General features: G+C 38.2%; 1 protein-coding gene across 6 annotated transcripts in view; it reads right to left on the bottom strand.

Annotated features, from left to right (window-relative positions):
• Window positions 1–247: 247 nt before the first annotated feature.
• kcnip4a (potassium voltage-gated channel interacting protein 4a) overlaps window positions 248–16,595 on the bottom strand; it is an 850,536-nt gene continuing 834,188 nt past the window's right edge. For all 6 annotated transcript variants that reach the window (XM_052032124.1, XM_052032131.1, XM_052032162.1 and 3 more), the window contains 4 exons: window positions 14,927–15,034; window positions 6,263–6,367; window positions 3,766–3,828; window positions 248–1,194 (listed from right to left, as the gene is read on the bottom strand). In XM_052032124.1, coding sequence (XP_051888084.1) covers window positions 1,147–1,194; window positions 3,766–3,828; window positions 6,263–6,367; window positions 14,927–15,034 — 324 coding nt within the window. In that variant the 3' untranslated portion in view covers window positions 248–1,146. The remainder of the gene's footprint in view (window positions 1,195–3,765; window positions 3,829–6,262; window positions 6,368–14,926; window positions 15,035–16,595) is intronic.

The following is a 16,595-nucleotide window of genomic DNA, read 5'->3' as shown; positions in this document are numbered from 1 at the left end:
AAGTATTAGTGTTTTTCCCCAAACTAAGTTTCAATAGTAGGGAATTTATGTATGCTCCTGCTGCATACACATTGGGAACATTATCCATCAATTATTAAATTACCATGGTTTAATACTATTATAACACTGCTCTGAGACAATTGCAGTGTTCAGCATTTCGAAGAACCTTTTACTTTGATGCTGCATGATCAGCAAAGTCTTGTGGGCTGAAACAAACCAAAACCAGAAGATTGTCCTTGATAAACTTCCTCTCTTTATTTTTGTGGGCTGTTTCGTTACAAAATGTACACATTAATACACAAAGACATTATCATAAATTGAAGATGTAATGGGGCCATGCTGCTCCTCAGATAGTACGTTGTAAATAAATCAGAGCAGATTAGCTTGAACATGTCTTTAGCATTCCATCTGTATATCTGAAATAGTTGTGTGACCTTGCCAATAAAAGGTACTCTGATTACTCTAGTTAAGAAACTGATGTACAAATGGATAGTATGTTACATTGCATTTGTCTTTTATTCTCTACACTGCCCTATGTTTCATTAAAATTACACTTAAATGGGCTCTTGAATCATGTTTGGTTCAGGTGCTGCTTATTTCAATTTGCCAAACAGTCTGCAGCAAATTAGAAGTGCACATCAGTCATATACACCCACATTCACACTAGTCACATGTGTGCATGTGCGTATATACACACACTCTCACACTCACTCACTCACACACACACACACACACACACACACACACACACACACACTCACTCACACACACCCACACACACTCACACACACACTCTCCACCTCATTCACTCAATCAAAAGTAGTAACATAACCATAGTCATTATCATTTTTATGAAGGGTCCTTTGTCAGATTATGAAAGCATGCATTTTACTTGTGCAACTAATTCAATTTTTTTAAATTAAAAGACTCCATTCTTAATGTTATGACATTGGCTATGTTCATAACTCTAAAAAATATATACTAGTTGAAGGCTTTACATCTGAACAAAGCTGACTTGCATAATACATCTTCTCAGCATGTTGCTGAGTTCTATTATAGTGGTAGTAGTTCCTCCACTGATCACAGTCACTCCTTTTGTTAAGAATCTTTGAAGCTGTCCTTTAAAGTGCTTGATTGTTGCTGTCATTAAATAATATTTTCAAAGAGTTGCATGGATTTCATGATATTCTCATCCTATGCAAAAGAAAGCAGAAGACTGTGAATCTTGATATACTGTAAAGTAAATCAGACCATAGTTTGGGGCAATGAAATCTGTTAGATGAGGTAGCTATGTTTACAAAAGTAACTTCTGACAAATAATTTTGTAACCCAGGACATACAAATCTTGTACTGTATTACATCATTTGCTTCCTCAATCCTGTGATTATTTTCATAACTACCACTTTGACAGGGAATAGGGAATGATTGATTATAGCTTTATACATTTGTAAATTTTAGAAAATGAGAAAATAGTCATTATTGACAATATTGTGGATAGGATGTACCAGAATGATTTACAGTCATAAAAACCATCACATGATGATGATGGTTATGATTCTAATGTTCACAAGTCCATAAAGGACAGTAGTGATTTCATTCAGTCCATTATATAATGCAATAAACTAATAATTCACAATGTGGAAATTTGATTTGTTGCATGAGCTCCAAAATTTCATTTCTATGGAACTGGTAAATTTCAACAAGAAGCATATTAATAATTTAAAGAATAACATTGCAGCTTATAAAAATGTGACTTCAAGGTTGAATTATCATGGCTACCTAGCCCATTTGCAATTCTTTGCATTCAAAGAAAGGAAATAAAAGAATCATGGAAACCATGGAGATGGTGATCATTTAGTTCACTGGGCCTACATCAAATCCTGATTGATTCCATATTCTCCATTCTGGGGTGCTGAACTTAAAAACAAAATAAATAGAAGCTGGAGTAGGCCATTTGGCCCCTTGCAACTTCTCTCCCGTTCAACAAGATCATGGCACATCTGCCACCTCAATATCATATCCCTTGACTTCCCCAATAATATAGAAATTTATCAGTCTCATTTATGAATACAATCAATATTTGAGCTTCCAAAGCCTACAGCGTAGAGAACATAGGATTAGTGTATGTACCACCATGGTTGGTGGTAGGCGTGGACTTTTTGGGTCAAATGGCCTGCTTCCATGCTGTGTGACTCTATGACTCTTGGTTCTTGACTCCTCAGCCATTTGAAGCATCCTGCACATTTCTACCCTGTTGAGCCCATTCATTGTATGTTTCAATGAATTCATCTCTCAGTCTTCCAAATTCCAGGGAAAACAGGCCCAGCCTACACAATCCCACTTTATATGACAGATTTGCAATTCCAGGTGAAACTTCACTGCACTCCCTTTATGGCAAATATATCCAATTTTGGTAAGGAGGCCAAAATTCTGCATAATAGCCCAGGTGTTGTCTTAGCAATGTCTTTTATACTTGTAGCAAGATATCTTCATTTTGGTACTTAAGTCCTCTTATAATAAAGCCCATTTCCCTTCCTGATTGCCAGCCACACCCACATATTAGCTTTCAGTGACTTATCTACAAGAACATCCTTTGCACATCAACATTTCCTCATCTCTCATCCTTTAAAAACACTCAGCATTTGTTTTTATTTCTACTGAAGTGGATAACTGCATTTTTCAACACTGTACATCATTTGCAATGTTATTTTCCACTCACCCAGTATGTTTATATCTCTTTGAAACCTCTCACATTCCCACTTGGTTTTTTATCATCTGCAGACTTGGAGATGTCACATTTGGTCCCCTCAACCAAATCATTGATACAGATTGTAAAGTTCAGAAGTGAAATAATTTTGAAAATAAGTAATAGGAATTAAAACCCTGGTGGTTGGGGTGAAGGAAGGAACAAGTAAAAGAGGACTCATCAAGGAAAATCAAAATATTGGAGGAAGATGGCCTGGAGAGAGGTAAAGGCTGGAGAAATTGTGGAGATGGGAGGGTTGATGCCGTGGAGGAATTTAATGATGATGAAAACTTTGAATGCAAGTACATGCTATTTTGCTTTCAGAATTGTAGCACAGAGAACTGATTAAATATCCAAGTCAAAACATTGCCATGACTACACATTTCCTGAATAAAATTTTATTTTTCAATTTTTTGAGCAGATAAGGCTGCTTTCTAATTAGGGAGGTTCCAAGTACTGTCTATTTTGTTTGTGTATTTTAGATTTTATTGAATAAAATATAACTTCTAAACCTATGATACTTTAGATGGTATAATTTTAGATAGGCTTTAAGGGTATAAACATTAATTATACAAACTCTCCCATGAGGAAATCTAGCAACCAATTTCTTACTAACAGTCTGAATCATTCCTGCTTGAATATGTTCACAATGAGCACACTAATCCTCAATTGCATTAAAAAATGACCACCGTGTTCATTTTTGTTCTTTATAAAAGCTTTAAACATAAAACTAAAAATAACAGGAAAGATATTCTAAATGCCAACTACTTTTGTGAACAATAAGCCTGTCAAGTGCAATACTTGCTGTGTTTGGTCTTAATCAGCAATATGTTTTTTAACTGCAACAATTGTTAATAACTAACCAGGCTGTTGTATTTTACTGATTTCAATGAACAACTGCAAAGCATTCTACAAGACTCTGACTAAAATCTGAGCGGGGTGAGGGAGAGGGGGAAAATAAAGAAAAAGAGAAAAAAAACTATGCCCAGACCTATAAATAATACTGATAAATCACTCACTTTTTGGCAGGTGTCAATGAATTCATCAATGGTCACTACTCCATCTTTATTTTTATCCATTTTCTGTTAAAACAGAAAATAAAGAATAAAATAGAATTTACTTCTACTGTGATGTAAAAGACAGATAAAATACTAGAAGTAATATAATTTTGAACAGCAAGATGCAATCGATTGTAAAATATAGAAATGGTAAAAATGCTTACCATTGATCCACAAAAACTTACTTTGTGTGGATCTTCTGAGCCAAATTTCCTGAAAAGTGTTGGCTCCAATCTCAGCAGCCGTAAATGCTTAAGGTCAATGACCTTTTACCAGAGCTAGGAAATGTCATTGACCTGTGCTGTGGATGGGCTAGTACAAATCTACCCGTGAAAATAGTGAAGAAACTGTGACAGCCACACCCCCTGGCTCAGCTGCCTTTCCAAGCTGTCAGAACATTGAGTGTTGACATTCTAAAACCATAAAGCAATTAACTTAATGATTTTTCTAAAGAATTAAGAATATTAAAATAATAAATTAAATTAATATTTAAATACATTTAAAATATTTAATAAATAGATACATAGATAAAATTTAATTAGTTAAAACAATTTTTTAAAAAATCTAAATATACTAACACTTTTATTCCTGCTAATCATTGTATGTTGGAGTGGGTTCCTCAGCTTAAGCATTGGGACACGTTGCAGACTGCAGTCCCTGAGGAGTCCCATGTTACAGTGCATTTGGGAAATCACTAGCAACTTCTGGTCTTCCATGTCCACACATGTTCAGAATGGCACTTATGCACATAAATTCCAGCATTTCTTTGCAAAATCTATCCCTTTATATTTGGTGACTCATTCCCTATTTAAACATTTAAGATATTGGAAATACCATTGCCTCGATTGTAAATTCATGTAGATTAACTAGCGGGGATATCAAAGGGCTGAGATACATGTTAGCAAGATGTAGATATGTGTTTATCATTTATTACATCTATAATATTTTCTGGAACAAATCCCCAAAGATATCCATACTATGATTTCACTGTCTGTAATAAAAACAGAAATCTCAATCTACAAGTAAATCTGTAGACACAGAAAGAGTTAATTCTAAAGGTCAATGATCTTTTGCCAGAAACATCATTGACCTGAGACATTAACTCTGCTTCTCTTGCCACAGATGCTACCTGACTTGCTGAGCATTTCCTGTAACTTCTGTTTTTATTTCAGATGTCCACCATCTGCAATTTTATTTTTGCTTTTGGCTTATCATATCTGTGCACTTCAGAACCAATTCCACAGCGGGACGTCTAATCTTTGTGAGTCCGATGGACACCCAATTCATTATGTGCAGCCTGGTTACCCGTGTGTTCAAATCCCTTATAATATCCAACATCTCTGCCTGATTAGAGAAAGATTGTACATGCTCCTTTGGAAAGAAAAGTTAGGACCCAAATGTCAATATTTGTGAAGGTCTGAAGCAACGATAATGAAAAAAATGTGTTCCACTCCTCTATTTTTAACTCTAATCTTTACAATGTTCATTCTTTGTATGAAGAAGAATTTTCTGATAACTGTCCTATGGATACCTGCTCTAATCTGTAGCCATTCCACTTTTCCTCTCTCAGTTTAGGATTTATCTTTCCTGTTTCTGGAAAAATTTCATAAACCTCTGTGATATCGTGGGCCCGCATTTGACATTGAAGGTGAGCTATAAAGCTTGTTGTTGCTTCAGTTTACTAATCCTGTCATGTGGTGAGAACCAGAACAAGCACCACTCATAAAAGCTTAAAAAAGTGTGGTTGGCTGGATAATCTACCTACCCACCCCTATCAACTACCACCCTTTCTCTCTCTCATGCTCCCTGCACTTGCCTCAACCCAACCCCTCTAGCTGAACTGGCTGACAAATCCTGACATCCAGTAACATGCAGAAACCATGAATACCGAAAAAAATGAAATCACTTAAAAGCATGATAAAAGTAATATATTTTAAGTAATTTTAAATAATAAAGGAATAAATCAGCTACTACCTCATCTTTTCTCTCATTTGAAATGGAGTGGGCTCAGAGTTACAGCATCAGCTCTAGCCTAGCAGAGTTTCCATTAACAGACTTCTTTGTACAGGTGCAGGGGGACTACAGTAGATTTGCGCTCAACATTGGAGCTCTATTGGTAGAACACCAGAAAGAGGTGCCAACAAGTTTGGGACATGTAGGAATTCTAGATTTGGTGGCAGTTATGAGAATAAATGCTGACAAGGAAAGTGCTACCATTTCCCAATAAGTTCTGATCCATCTCTTGGATGTCTCCTTTCCAGGACATAAGCCTTGGTTTCTATAATCTCTGCTCATTGCCCCATACCTCTGTTTTCTGCTCATTGCCTCTGCCGATTGTTAATTTGAAGCCCCAGAATTGGTTAGCTGATATCATCATTTCTACTTTAATTGGTAATAATTTAGAAAAGCAATTAAAATTTCTGTTATGTTTGTATACACTACGGCAGGTACCACATACCTGAAAAAAAATTTCAACATGTTGTCTGGGCGTTTCTTCTCTAAGAACAGGATAAGTGTATTTTCCCATCATGTCATAGATAGATTTCATAATATCCAACATTTCCTGCAAACCATGATTAGAAGTAATATATTAAGTATAGCTTGTATGTGCAAAAATATCCATTCCAGATTGATTACATTCAACATCAATATTATTGCAAGTTTTTCAGGCTGGAGCCTTCATAGATGTCCTTTCCAGAAAACTTCCCTGGTCTTTTGTGGTGGGTTTGTAGTAATCCTGCCCCTAACCCTGATCCTTTCTCCTGGGTTGCTACTTATTTCAAATGCATGTTCATCTCCTGGTGGTGCGTCAGTCACCAAGAGGGAGCATTTGTGCAAGGGAAAAAAATATCCTTAGTGCCTGTACGGGTGTTAGGTTTCGGGCCTTCATTGTCATATGCTTGTAGTAGAGTGCTGAAGATACAATCAACTTGCATCCTGAACACAGTACAAGGAGGAAAATTCACAGGTAGGGTGGGAATACAACCTTCCATCTGATTCCCATAAACTTTCTGGCACTTCTAAGCGGAACAAAATATGATAAGGCTTCTATTAGATTTAGGACACTGCTCATGGACCAAACTGTACATAACCTGAGCTGCTCCCTGCTTCTTCTCTAAATATGAGCAGAATTCCCATGACTGAAGAGGACAGACACAGTACATGGGTGTGTATCAAGACATGAGTCTATACGAAGGATCTCGACCCAAAACGTAGACTGTCCTCTTCCCTCCACAGATGCTGCCTGACCCGTTGAGTTCCTCCAGGATCTGGTTTGTTGCTCCTGATGCCAGCAGCTGCAGTCTCATTTGTCTCCTGAAAAGCTCCCAACAGTTTTAAATAGTGCAGGAATTGGAAAGTGTGACTGATAAAACACCAGGAAAATTTCACTTACTGGCATAAGCATCATTAGTTCAGCAGTGAGAATTGTGCTGGGCCCCATGTGAATAAGAGCAAAATAAAACCAAAGCTGCAAATTCATACAACATCCAGGGAGTAAGGAGAAAGGTCCCAGTGACTAGTACTTCGATATTTGTAGTTGAATTATCCAAACAATAAAAGGACATATATTTAATACCAAGGACAATTGTGACAAAATACAATAATACATCAATGAATTCACAGAATAGGCATGAAATTGACAAATTGATCTTGATATCAATAAGATAGTGTGATACATTTTATATGAAAAATAAAACTATGTGCTCTTTGAAAAGTGAATAGAGGGATCTGGGAGTACAGGTGCATAATCAATAAAAGTAGTGGTAAAGGTTAATAATAAAAAACTGCAAACAAAGCACTGAGGTTTATTTCTAGTGGGAATTAATGAAAAGCAGAGAAGTCAAACTTACACAGAATTTGGGTTAGTACTGGAAGTACTTTTAAATTGTTCTGGTCTTCAAATTTAAGAAAAAGTATTTAGTGGCACTGAAGATGGTATAGAAAAAGATGGACTACGTATATGATTTTTCTATGTCTTGATACAGTAAATAGGAGTCCTGATGCAGGGGCTCAACTTGAAATGACGACCAACTCTTTGTCTCCACAGATGCTGCCTGACCTGTTGAGCTCCTCCAGCACTTCATCATTTGCGCGAGTAGTGTAGGGACTATTCAAGAAGTTGAAAATGAATGAGAACTAGCAAAGCATATGCAACTCATTGATTCACCCACCAGCTCTTCCAACTGTGTATGTTCATATGCACACCATCTCATATGTCACACATCCCCCTTCCAAATGTCAGATTCATTGAGTCGTGTTAACACACAACCTCTATCATGTCATCTATACTGCATCTCTGCCTGACTTGAATTATGATTTCACTTTTGCCTCAACAATTTCTTTTCCTTTTTCCTCAAAATTTGACCGAACTAAGCACAATTGTATTTTGAGTCTTATTTGTGTAAGTAACTCAGAGAGATTTAATCTGTAGTGGAATACGTTGTTCTGTAATTGAGTAGAAAGCTTTCTTATCAATGTAGTGAATATCTGTGTAAAACCTGCTTTTTTTAATGCTTCTTTTACAATTCTGACTAATTTCTCCACTACATCATTTGATTCTGGTGAAATGAGCTTGTGTTTAATACCATATTGCTTCATAAAACATTTCAATAAAAATGAACTAAATTTTGGATTGTTATCTCAGACAAGACCTTCTGGTAAACCATGACATGATATCTTAAGTCTTCAATGGTTTAATCTGCTGCCCTACACAGATCATCCTGTCTCACCTTATTCCATTTTGAGTTGCTATCTATAAGTACAAAGAATTTATCAATCCATTTCTCACTGCTCTATGGAAAGGCCTTTATTTGCCATTTCCAATCCTGTTAAATCAAGCAAGCAAAAACACCCTTTTTTAATCCTGACATATAATATATTTCTAGACTAATATTTAAAGATCTTTGTTCAGTCCAGGCCAGTAGATTATTATTCTCATGCCACAACCTCAGAATCAGAATGAACCTCTATAACAACTTGTCTTCTTAATGCACCTGGTATGACAACTCTGTGTCCAAATTTCATGAAACTTATATCATTGATTGCAATACAATCACATGTCTTCATCTGGATATTTGTCTATTTTGGTTCCACCTTGAAATGCTTTATCACTTTCCTTATCTTATTGTGTCTTCTTAGCTATTCCCAATAATGTAGCCAGAAAACCATCTTTAACCATCTTTAAGGTGGCAGAGTGGCACAGCTAGCAGAGCCACTGCCTCACAATGCCAGAGACCCAGGTTCAATCCCGACCTGGGGTGCTGTCTGTGTGGAGTTTGCATGTTCTCTCTATGACCATCTGGATTTCCTCCCAAAGATGTGCAGGTTGGCAGGTTAATTTTCTACTGTAAATTGTCCCTAGACTGCAGGTGAGTGGTGGAACCTGTCATGAGTTGATGAGAATGTGGGGAGAATACAAAAATGGGACTAATGTAGAATTAGTGTAAGTGGGTGATTGATGGTGCCTCAGACTTGGTGGGCCAAAGGGCCAGTTTGTGCTGTTATCTCTTTATGACTCTAATAATCTGCAATATAAAAATTCTGTTTTTACACCCCGTGTCTGAATTCTCATTTGGTAATCTTGACAATGCATCTGCAATTGCATTCTGTTTCAAACTTCTGCATTTAAGAACATAAGAACATAAGAAATAGGAGCAGGAGTAGGCCATCTGGCCTGTCGAGCCTGCTCCGTCATTCAATAAGATCACCACCTATCTGCCTTTACCCCATACGGTAACCCTTAATTCCCCTGCTATCTAACTGTGTCTTAAATATATTCAATGAGGTAGCCTCTACTGCTTTCCTGAGCAGAGAATTCCACAGATTTACTACTCTCTGGGAAAAGTAGTTTCTCCTCATCTCTGTCCCTAAATCTATTCCCCTGAATCTTGAGGCTATGTCCCCTAGTTCTAGTCTCACCTACCAGTGGAAACAACTTTCCTGCCTCTATCTTATCTATCCCTTTCATAATTTTATATGTTTCTATAAGATCCCCTCTCATTCTTCTGAATTCCAGCAAGTATAGTCCCAGGCGACTCAATCAATCCTCATAGGCTAGCCCCCTCATCTCTGGAATCAACCTGATAAATCTTCTCTGCACCGCCTCCAAAGCCAGTCTATCCTTCCTCAAGTAAGGAGACCAGAACTGCACGCAGTACTCCAGGTGAGGCCTCACCAGTACCCACAGTACAGTTTCAGCAGCATAACCTTCCTGTTTTTAAATTCAGTCCCTCTAGCAATGAGGCCAACATTCCATTTGCCTTCTTGGTAACTTGTTGCACCTGCAAACCAACCTTTTGCGATTCATGCACAAGCACACCCTTGTCTCTCTGGGCAACAGCATGCTGCAGTCTTTCACCATTTAAATAATAATCTGATCTTCTATTTTTCCTTCCAAAGTGGATGACCTCACATTTACCAACATTGTACTCCATCTGCCAGACCCTTGTCTACTCACTTAACCTATCTATATTCTCTCTGGAGACTCTCTGCATCCTCTGCTTTTCCACTCAATTTAGTGTCATCAGCGTATGGTACACTCGGTCCCCTCTTCCAAATCGTTAATGTATGTCGTGAACAGTTGTGGGTCCCCACCGACCCTTGCAGCACCCCGCTCACCATTGATTGCCAACCAGAGAAATAACCTTTTATCCCTACAGTCTTCCATTTATTGGTTAACCAATCCTCTATCCATGTTAATACCTTACCCCCAACTCCATGCATCCTTATCTTATGGATAAGTCTTTTATGTGGCATCTTATCGAACACCTTCTGGAAATCCAAGGATACAACATCCACCTGCTCCCCTCCATCCACTGCGCTCATTATATCCTCAAAGAATTCCAATAAGTTTGTCAAACAGGACCTGCCCTTGAATCCATGCTGTATCTGCCTGATGGAACCACTTCTATCCAGATGTCTCGCTGTTTCTTCCTTAATGACAGCTTCAAGCACTTTCCCGACTGTAGATGTTAAGCTAACTGGCCTGTAGTTACCTGCCTTTTGCCTATATCCTGTTTTAAACAGTGGCACGATATTTGCTGTCTTCCAGTCCGCTGGGACCTGTCCAGAGAATTTTGGTAAGTTATCACAAACAATTCTACTATAACTTCTGCCATTTCTTGCAGTACCCAGGGATACATCCCATTAGGACCAGGGGACTTGTCTACCTTTAGGCCCACTAGTTTGCTCATTACTACCTCTTTAGTGACAGTGATTGCATCGAGGTCCTGACCTCCTGTTGCATCCATAACATCTCTCTTTGGCACGTTAGATGATTCCTCCACTGTCAACACTGACACAAAATAAATGTTTAAAGCTTTGGCCATTTCCACATTACCCAATATTAATTCCCCCTTCTCATCTTCCAAGGGATCCATGTTCACTTCAGCCATCCTTTTCCACTTTATATAATTATAGAAACTTTTACTATCTGTTTTTATATTTTGTGCTAGTTTACTTTCATAATCTATCTTCTCTTTCCTTATTGCTTGCTTAGTGGTTCTTTGTTGCATTTTATAATTTTCCCAATCTTCCAGTTTTCTATTACTCTTGGCAACCTTGTATGCATGAGCTTTTAGCTTGATGCCTTCTTTTATTTCCTTAGTTATCCCAGGCTGGCTCTCCCCACCCTTACTGTCCTTGCTTTTAACTGGAATATACTTTTGTTGAGCACCATGAAAAATCTCCTTGAAAGTCTTCCACTGTTCCTCAACTGTCCCACCATATAGCCTGTGTTTCCAGTCTCCAGTCTCTTTTGTGTGACGGCATTAATCCATCTTTCTCGACACAATCATTGTTGGTATTTCTGATTGCGGAGAATGAATTGTCAAAAGCCTTATGCTACATGACCAAAGGTTTACCCAATATGTATTACTGAAAACTTTTAATTCCAAATTATGCCTGTTTTTCACTTCTCACTTGTATTTGGCAATGCCCATGAAGCAAACGCCATTGCTTTTTCTTGAACATTGTCAATTATCACTGCTGCTCCTCAACTTGAAGCATCACAAGCAAGTTTCAAAGTACACATTGTGTACTGTAGACACTGTAAAATATAATAGCAAAGACTCTCTTCCTAGGCTCTTCTTGCACAAGTCATGTGCCTTTTGCTGTTTGTATGTCCTGATTCCATTTCTCATCTTTTTACACTATCTGATTAAGCAGTGTCAATTCTGTGGCAAGCTCTGGTAGATATCTAGCTAAGTACTGCATCAGGCAAAGAAGCAAGCTGAGTGTACAGTGTTTTCAGATTTCCTCACCTCCACAGTTACTTCCACCTTTTCTGTAACTGGTTGCAAGTTATAGGGAGAGGTTGGCCAGGCTAGGTCTTTATTCCTTGGAACATAGGAGAATGAGGGCAACCTTATAGAAGTGTTTAAAATTATGAGAGGCATAAATAAGGTGGATGTTAACAGTCTTTTCCCCAGAGTAGGGTAGTCCAAAACCAGGGGCATAGGTTTGGGGTGAGAGGCAAAAGATTTAAAAGGGACCTGAGGGGGAAATTTTTCATCCAGAGGGTGGTGAGTATATGGAACAAGCTGCCAGAGGAAGTGGTTGAGGCAGGTACAATAGCTATCATTTAAGAAGCACTTGGATAGGTACATGGAGGGCTGGGGCTTAGAGGGATATGGGCTGAACGCAGGAAATTGGGACTAGTTGAGTTGGCACCATGGTTGACATGGACTGGTTGGGCTGGAGGGGCTGTATCTGTGCTGTATTGCCCTATGACTCTATGAAAATTAAAACAATGATAAACAATATCATTTTGTTTGAATGCACATTTTGCTTCTTAAGCTTTTAATTATGGTCATGTCGGCCAATCACTGGACTAGACTTCACTAAAGTTGTTCTAGTTTATCAGCTTATCCTCCACCTAGTTCTTCAATGTAAATTGAACTGGTCGAGGCTTGCAGTATATTGGATTCTCACTTGGCTTTTCATAAATATTGGCCTTGTTGCCTGTAGTCTCCAAGTAATCATTTTTGAACGTTTCCACAATTTCTTAATAGTATGTTCAAACAAGATTTTGAGGAATCAGGAGGAACAGTTTGCTCCAGTCTAACTTCAATTTTCTGAGTGAATTTTTGCCCATGGATGTTTGCTTAAAAATCTTCAGTACTTTGCCTAAAATCATTCTATTTCCCCATATTGCCACTGGTGGTACATATATTGCATATAGTACAGGCCTTTTTCATTATTCCTATTGGCTTCTGTGTTCTGCATATTTCCTTTGTGGTTTCTAGCTGTGAAAAGCTTCCATGCAGAACTTGATTAGAAACACAACCTTGGCTTTATACTTACAAAATGAGAAGATATGCTTTCTTTTATGAAAATTGAACTATTTTGTGATGTTAAACATGAGAGGGACAGTTTCTGTTTCATCTGTACCAATACTTTGTTCCTGTCTCACCCCAGACCTTGGATTCTGCTTTGGAATTGTAACCTTCATACCTCAAAGACAGTGGACTGCAGTTGCCTTTGTATCTTGCATTGGGTGAAAAGAGATGGTCATGGGCCACCATTTCCCTTCCCACCACAGGTAAATGTCAGCAAGGGAAGATATTAGTTTCCAAGCCAATCTTGCACTTACCGATGCCAAACCAGGATACAAATGTATCAGATTATAGCTCCTGGCACAGCAAAAGCAAGTCCCTAAAGTGGACTGAGAGCAAGAGGAAGCCAAGAGATGATTAACCAGTTTATTTTGGTAGAACCTATGTGGGCTTCTTTCTACTTGTGCACAATCATCTTTTATAACTGGATTTGGGACATCCACTGTCATATGGAGTCATTTGATCCTGCCTGCACTCTGATATGTGCATTGCCAATAAAAGTATGGAGAACAGGTAGCTGGATGTGGTATCACCCCAGCATGAAGCAACACTCTCTACTACAAGTGCTACAGTCACATGAATATGACATTACTGTTTTTGAACTGTATATTTAGTTTGCAGATTACAGAAATCCTGATCCAAACACCAAACATAAGCAAATATATTCTTGGTATACTGGTTTTCATTAATTAAGATTTATCTCTTATGGTTATCGGTTTTAGCAGAGAAACAAGTCCTCTCCCACAGTTATCGTTTGAGTGGAGTTCAATTTAATTAGAGGTGATTACAGATATCCGCAGTAAAGATATCCTCCAACACATCCTCTCTATTGATATCTACATACTCTAGAACATTACCCTTACCAACACTGTGCTCAGCATCATCAAGACCCCTCTCCTTGGTGAATACTGAAGAGAAGTATTCATTGAGAACCTCACCCACTTTCACAGCTTCCAGGCACATCTTCCCTTTTGTCTTTAATCAGACCTATCTTTATTCTAGCCATCCTTCTGCTCTTCACGTACGAGAAAAAAGCCTTGGGATTCTCCTTAACCCTACTTGCCAAAGCCTTTTCATGTCCCCTTCTTGCTCTCCTCAGCTCCTTCTTAAGTTCCTTCCTTGCTACTCTATATTCCTCACGAGCCCTATCTGATCCTTGCTGCTTACACCTTATGTATGCTGCCTTCTTCTCCCTAACTAGTCGTTCCACCTCTCTCGTCACCCACGGTTCCTTCACCCTGCTATTCCTTCTCTGCCTCACCAGGACAAACTTATCCCTAACATCCTGCAAGAGATCCCTGAACATCAACCACATCTCCATAGTACATTTCCCTTCAAAAATGTCATCCCATTATAGAAATACCATACAATGGTCAAATTAACTCCCAAAGTAACAGGTTTTGCGAATCATCGCGAAACAAATCTTTGTAATTTAGATTAGATGATTGTAATCTGTTCGAAATGTTGTGTTTATATTTCTGGCTCTAAAGATGTTGCCAACATTACATTATTACAAGGTCACCGATTTATTTATCATACACATTGTTGTAGATACAAGAATTAATGGTTCAAGGTAGGATATTTTTCTGTGGTGAATGGAATCCAACTGTCTTATTGAATTTTAGTCAAAAGAAGAGAAATATTCAAGACACTGAGTCAAAACATCCTGGGGAATCTCCACTCATTAATAAACACAAGGGATTGGAATCCAGTTCACAGCATGTATCAGCCATTGTGCCAAGAGAGCCCTTTTCAACACTGTAACAGAAATGTAGGGAGTATCTTACCTCCTTTGTTACATATCCATCCTTATTTATGTCATATAAATTGAAAGCCCATTTTAGTTTATCTTGTATTGTTCCACGAAGTAAAACGGAAAGGCCTAGGACAAAATCCTGAAATGATAAAGAATAAGGAGTTAAAGAACTGATCAGTTTAGGAATCCAACATCCTGCATTACTCGGTGGCTCTGCAACAGCACATTGCACCACCAGAGGTGATGCAAGTCTGTCAAAAAGTTGAACTCAAGCCGAATGTAGCACTTAAATATCACCACAGGGTGTCATTGTAGCAGAGCATTCCTGGAGTACAGAGAACATTAAAAAGGGATTTCCACTTCACTCAGCTCAGAACCTCCTGACCACCCAACATTTTGGAACATTGTCCTGCTGTGTGTTCCATCCCTGGGAACATTTTGTTTGCTGGAACCCTCCCTTTATCAGCATTGTTGGCTACTGCTGCTGTTCCTTAATTCCCTCAGTGTTATTAGGTTACCTCCCCCAGGCACTGGACCATTTTGTGTATTCTTTGAGAGCGGCTTATTTGATTGCCTTGTTTGATTGCGGTCTAGCCTGGTATTGGTCAGTCTGCACACTGATCACATCGGACTTACATGACAGTCTTTGCACCTCAGGGACATTTGAGACATTTCTCAGTGATTCTCTGCACAATACAAGAAAAATGCTGCCACTATGAAACATGATCCTTTCACGGACAAATGTCATGGAGCTGACCAAACCCTATTTAATCACTTTAGAAAAGCCACTCATCAACTTTTATTGGTTATTTTATTGGGTACTTTTAGTCTCTTCCACTTAGTTTTACATTTAAACTGGCATGAAACAATGGCACCTTTACAAAGCAACTTTAAAACAAAAGAATTTACAAGAGAAGCTGTTCCTTCCAGTACAAGATTATTTCAGTGACCCTATTTCTCAAAATTTCTCCAAGTGCTAATAAACTTGGAACTCTTCCTCATCAACAAAAGCTTTTGATGGATATTGCTGACACAGAACAAGTTGGATTAATCTGACTGTGATAAGGAATAAAGTAAGCACAAAAGAGGCAATTACAAAGGGAGAGGATTATATCAATGAATTGTCATAGGTGTCATTCCTTTGAAAGGCAGGTTTGGGGGACAAATTGTGGCAGCTTGTAAGAAAACTGCAGACAGGTCAGACCATCCAGTACAGTTAGGAATCTAATACTTTGCTTGATCATCAGGATGAGTGTGTCTGGAATTGGAATGAAATGTTATTATGTGGAGGTCGGGGCTGCAGCTACAGTTAAGAGTGAAAATTGTTATAAATTGTAAGATTGTTGAAATACAAAGGCTGTTGCAGTGAACAGTTTATTATAGTTGTAATATCTCCTACCATATCATATCTTTTGTAGTCTCTTGTGATATTTTAATTTTATGTTATTTGTAAGGATTTGACATTTATATTTGGTTGTAGTGTTACATAGTTGTAATAAACTTTAAAAGAAAACTGAGTTATCCTTCTCTGTGAGTCTTGGTTGGTTTTATCTCATCCGAATGGAATTTGGCCAAATACAGATAATGGGTATTGGGGGGACAGTCCCATAGTGTGAGAATTGAATAATAATCCAAGGATATCCATTGTCTATATTATGCAATTGTACCCAGATGACATTTCCATGATTGTGTTTGGATGT

This window comes from Pristis pectinata, chromosome 2 (genome assembly GCF_009764475.1).
Source record: "Pristis pectinata isolate sPriPec2 chromosome 2, sPriPec2.1.pri, whole genome shotgun sequence".
In the NCBI taxonomy this organism is placed as follows: domain Eukaryota; kingdom Metazoa; phylum Chordata; class Chondrichthyes; order Rhinopristiformes; family Pristidae; genus Pristis; species Pristis pectinata.
This window is presented reverse-complemented; position numbering and strand designations above follow the sequence as displayed.